The sequence below is a fragment of the Hipposideros armiger genome, unplaced genomic scaffold (genome assembly GCF_001890085.2).
Source record: "Hipposideros armiger isolate ML-2016 unplaced genomic scaffold, ASM189008v1 scaffold_957, whole genome shotgun sequence".
Lineage (NCBI taxonomy): Eukaryota > Metazoa > Chordata > Mammalia > Chiroptera > Hipposideridae > Hipposideros > Hipposideros armiger.
In genome coordinates this window covers 403,583-408,606 of record NW_017732307.1, presented here as the reverse complement: position 1 = coordinate 408,606, position 5,024 = coordinate 403,583, and the positions used below count along the sequence as shown (strand labels likewise).

General features: G+C 33.1%; 1 protein-coding gene across 1 annotated transcript in view; it reads right to left on the bottom strand.

The window, feature by feature from the left end:
* The window catches only part of LAMA2 (laminin subunit alpha 2), a gene marked incomplete at its 5' end in the record, with an annotated part of 435,223 nt that overhangs the window by 150,296 nt on the left and 279,903 nt on the right, over nt 1-5,024 (bottom strand). The window contains one exon of the mRNA XM_019630849.1: nt 2,696-2,782. Coding sequence (XP_019486394.1) covers nt 2,696-2,782 — 87 coding nt within the window. The remainder of the gene's footprint in view (nt 1-2,695; nt 2,783-5,024) is intronic.

Sequence of the window (5,024 nt, the reverse complement as noted above, 5' to 3'; positions counted from 1 at the left end):
TTCTATACATTTATGGTTTTGTTATTTTATTTCCAATATAATATTACAAATGCTCAATAAAAGTGGCATTTAAATAAATCCATTTAAACTGTTCCTTAACATTTGCAGGTGAAAAAAATTCTATTCTAAGCAGGTTCAGATTGATTAAACGCTCGAAGAATTTATTATAAGAGTAACTAAGGTAAAGCATGGGGAGGGGTTTTTACATAACAGGGACACTCAAGACATTTAAGCAGTTTTAGACCTGAGCTGATGAATTTGGGCAGGTCATAAGGTGATTTAAATAATTTAAGAAGCTCTCAGAAGTGGAACAAATTTATTTGGAAGGTTACAATAAAAATTTAACCAAGACCTTTGGTTTAATTTAGCTGAATAAAAGCAATTTTTCAGGGAAATAGAACCTGATCACTTATGTTAGAGATGATAAATGTAAAGCTATAACAACATTTGAGAACTGCAAAAACAATTCAGGTGTATGACCCTGCTCATCTATGTGCTATATAAACTGCCAATTCTTATTGATTAAACATTAATGGATAGTAAAAATTTTCTGTAATCACGCTGCCTTAATACACTAATTGACATTTCAGTGTACCCTGCTAGTCTTTTCTATATACATGCTTTCATAGATAGTAGTAACTTCAATTTATAAATGTAGCTGTGCTGTCAAACATTTTTTTCATAAATTACTGCAGATAATTTCCTTGGTGATCAGGGATGCCTTTAGTCATCATCCTACCGGAGTTTACAAGGGCATGAAATTAATATTAGCCTAAGCATGAATACCAAAGCACACTGGTGGATATTAATATACATTATATATATATATATACATATACATATACATATATATATATATATATATATATTCTCAAGTGATGTATATATCTCCAAAACAAATGAAAATACTTTTTCATTTTGTAATGCTTTGGGTTACTTAATTGCTGCTATTTTCTACTGACATGGAAATTATGAATGCCCTGATATATATGCTGGGGGTGACAAAAAAACATATACAAGTGGACACTTTGGTCAGTGTTACTCAAGCAGTAGTTTTCACTGTAATCAGAAGTGTCTGGATGTTGATGGTAACCACTTTGAGCACCTCTTGTAATTGCAGAAGTCAAACGTGACTTGTATTCATGTTTTGTTATTGGTACATATTGAGTATTACAATTTTAATAGTTTTTTCCTTTCTTAAAATGTGTATACATTTTTTGGCACCCTCTGTATACATGCATGCAAGTATTAGATATAATGTTTAGAGTTACCACATATAGAATTATTCGGAAATATATTTTGTAAGCTTATAGAAACTATATTGGAATTTATAAAACTTGGGTTTACTTATTTAGTCATTTACTTATTTCCATATGAACACACCCATCACTGGCTATACCAAAAGAAGATTCTTAAATGGGTAAATTTATTTAATTAATTAATTAATATTGGTTTAGATTTGCAAAGAGATTAATAATTTAAGGAAGTGATCCGAAAAAATCTAGCAAAGGGGTGGGTGAATCAGGACATGGGAAAGAAAGGATCCAAGCAATGGTATGATTCCAGGTAATTTCCCAGCCTGACTCCATGGAAAACTCTGGAGCATAAATAGCATCTCAAAATTTGTTCAGTTTTGGGGCAAAGGAGCTGGACTTTTGTACTCTCATACCAGTTAGTCATTAGCTATGAATCACTGGAAGAAGATGGGTTCAACTCTCAGGCCTTTTACCCCTCTATGGGAGAGGAGTTATCTGTGTAGGTGATTAGGCAGGGTACCAACAGTATCCTCTGCACACTTGATCTTCATAATGTTAGTATAAAGTACGTAGAGCATCAGCTATACTGATGGTATAGATAAGAAAAATGGGACAAGCTAAGTTGGGGGAGTTAGGCATGTCCACAGATCTTTATAAAACTTTATACTATTATCACTTATGCTAAAATTATTATGTGCATATAATGTTAATAATATTAGTTACTTTCTGTTATTTTACAGATGATACCTAAAACATACTAAAAATAGTGGTGATAACTTTAATATCAAGGATACTGATTTTGTAGAAAATATGAATCCAGAAGATATTAATTACAACCTTTCTAGACAGTGTGGAATTGTGCTTCTTAATTTACCATTTGTATGACAGTTAGAATTCAATTTAATAGCTGCATACATGCATTATCAGATATTGTAAAAAGTATGGCAAGAGGAAGTATTTAAAGACTCTGCCTGTTGAAAAGGAAAACTGAATGACAAACACTTTATTGTTTGGGTTGTTCAAATTAAGAATGCTTGATATCATTTATATTGTGAGTTATGAATACACTCGCTTGTGTAGTGCCATCATTCTCAGAACAGTGACATGAATGCAATAAATGCTAGCTAATATTTTCTACTGAACTAAAATGAGAATTAAGTGTGGCCAGCAGTTTATTATTAACTACTGATAAGCTTTTGGAAATTGATTTATTTGTTCTTATAAAACTTCTCTCTCTCTTTCTCTACATATATATGTATCTTAAAACATAAATTAGTTAATTGTGAAATAGTTTGTTTCTTCAAAGTCAGATATAAAAATAATTTTGAAAGCATATAAACAATTAGAGAATATGAAAATAATAAATACTTTTCTATTGTGACCCTTTATTATACGATCTCTATGTATCATGATTCTCTATATATCATGACTGTTCATACCGTTCACAGTACTGGCCCTCGTATCCATGTGGACAAGCTGTGCAGCGGTAATCATCGAGTCCTTCCATGACACAAGATGGGCTGAAACTGAATCAGAAAAAAAAAATTTAACCTATTTATTTTATAAATGTAAGTAAGTCTATCCATTATCTAGATGATTGGAACTTATTTTCAGGTGGTTATAAATGCCTATTTATAATTATTTGTAAGTTTCTATTCAAGGATAGAATATCACAACTAAATACTACCAATAATAGTCAACAAATAAATATGGTTGGTTTTTGATGAACTAACAATGCCTCACACTGATTATGTTAAAATTTTAATAATTACATGACAACCATGAAAATGTTAAACATCCAGCAAAAGTGTCCATTCTTCATGAATCAAAAGAAAAACATGACTAGAATTCATGCACATTTGTCTGATAATAGAATAAGTAATACTAAATATCTTTTAGGTAAAAAAAAACAAACCAACCAACACCCAAAAACAGAGAACATAAAAGCTAAAAAATTCCTTTTCTGAAAACTCAGCCCAAATCGCCACTGGCACGTCAACATATGAAGTGTGAATAAATGTTTCACTTAAAATAAAAAAGTGCTTTTTCAAATTTACATATGGATTTCAAAGTACATTTTACTTTAAACACAAAGTAATGTGATTTAGTGTGAGGAAAGAAGGGAAAGATTGCCACCTGAAAATGAATGAGATGTTCTGATAATTTTATGATCTTTTCTAGTAAGTACGTCTTATACAACTTGCCCTGTTTTCATTACAACACTGGTAGACCACAGCCAGTCAGGCTTGCTCCAGGACTGCTGATCATCTTACCCTACAAAAGAAAGACTTGACAAGACTGAAAAAACTAAGCTATATTAACAAGTAGTTTTGGGGTTGTTACAAACTTCTCTCAAATGCAAATAGTGTTGCATTCATACTGGATAAAACTGCAAGGTGCATTGGAAACTTAGGAATACAAACATGTATATATATTTGTCGCAAAATGGTAATGTTGCAAACATCATTTTTCTTTTTGTTGGTCCGCTTACCCAGTTGATGCTGAAACAGCAATAAAGTGTTTAGACCAGGACCAAAACTCCTACTGGTCAGGTGCCATTAAGACTTTATTTTAACTGTCTTCTAATGCTTTAACTCAGTAGTACATGAATGGGTAATAAACTCTAACCTTTACAAAAATATGTGAATAAATTTATCTACTACTCATAAACTCACTATCCAACAAATTTATTTTTTGCATTCACAAAAATAGACCCACAAACACATAATTCACACTTTCTGGAAAGCTTTTAGCTCTTTAAAGCGTGATGCTGAGTGCGTACACACACACACACACTCATATACATAATAGGTACTTAGAAATAGATTTTTAGATATCTCAAGGGAAACTCTGGAGAGAAAACATAATTAAATTATATTTCTTTACAGTAACGTATTTGCCTCAATTACTATGCAGGAATGTTATAATTCTCCTTGAATAGTTGATATAAACTTTTTTGAATTATTATATTGTGGTGGATTAAACCTTTTCCTTATATCACATATAAAGACTTATGAAGGAGGAAGTAGGGGTCACATCTTACTTGAAGTTAGAGTTTAGTTTTTCTGTTCACAACTCCCTTACCTGCTCCCAATTCTCATATTGTCTACAGGGCCTCTCAGAAATCCTTGTGTTTTTTATCTTTGTGGCCATCTTTTACATTTCCTATTTTTGCTATTTCCAAACTAGCCTCAATAGAATTTATATGATTTAGAGTCTGCTACTATTTGTCGTCCCCTGTGAATACTAAAGAGGTAAACTGGCTTTCTGGAGAAAGCCCCCTTCTAGTTTTCACCTGAGTTCACTGGTTGTTCCTTTTTGGTCTCCTTGCTGGATCTGTATCATGTCCTTGAACTCGTCTATGCTTCACAATTCAGTCTTCAGGTTTCTCCTCTCCTCTCCTACCCTGTCTTCTCCTCTCTCCCCCACGTGATCTCATTCAGTCGTAAAGGCTGTCAATATTGCATCCATCCTAACAGATCTAAAACTGAGCTCCTCCACTTCCAAAAAGTACACTAGCCTTTCTGTTATTCCCCCCATCTCAGTCAATGGCCACTCTGTGCTGCCATTTGCTGTGACATAAACCAGAATCAACTTTGTCTTCCTTTCTCTCACATTCCACATGCATTCTATCTGCAGATGCTGCTGGTGTTGCATCACTAACTAACATCATTGCATTATTCTGTTCCAAGCCATCTCTTGCCAGTACGACATTGAGTTACCTGCTGCAGCCTCGCTGACTCCATCTCCTGCCACCCTTCCCCTCAT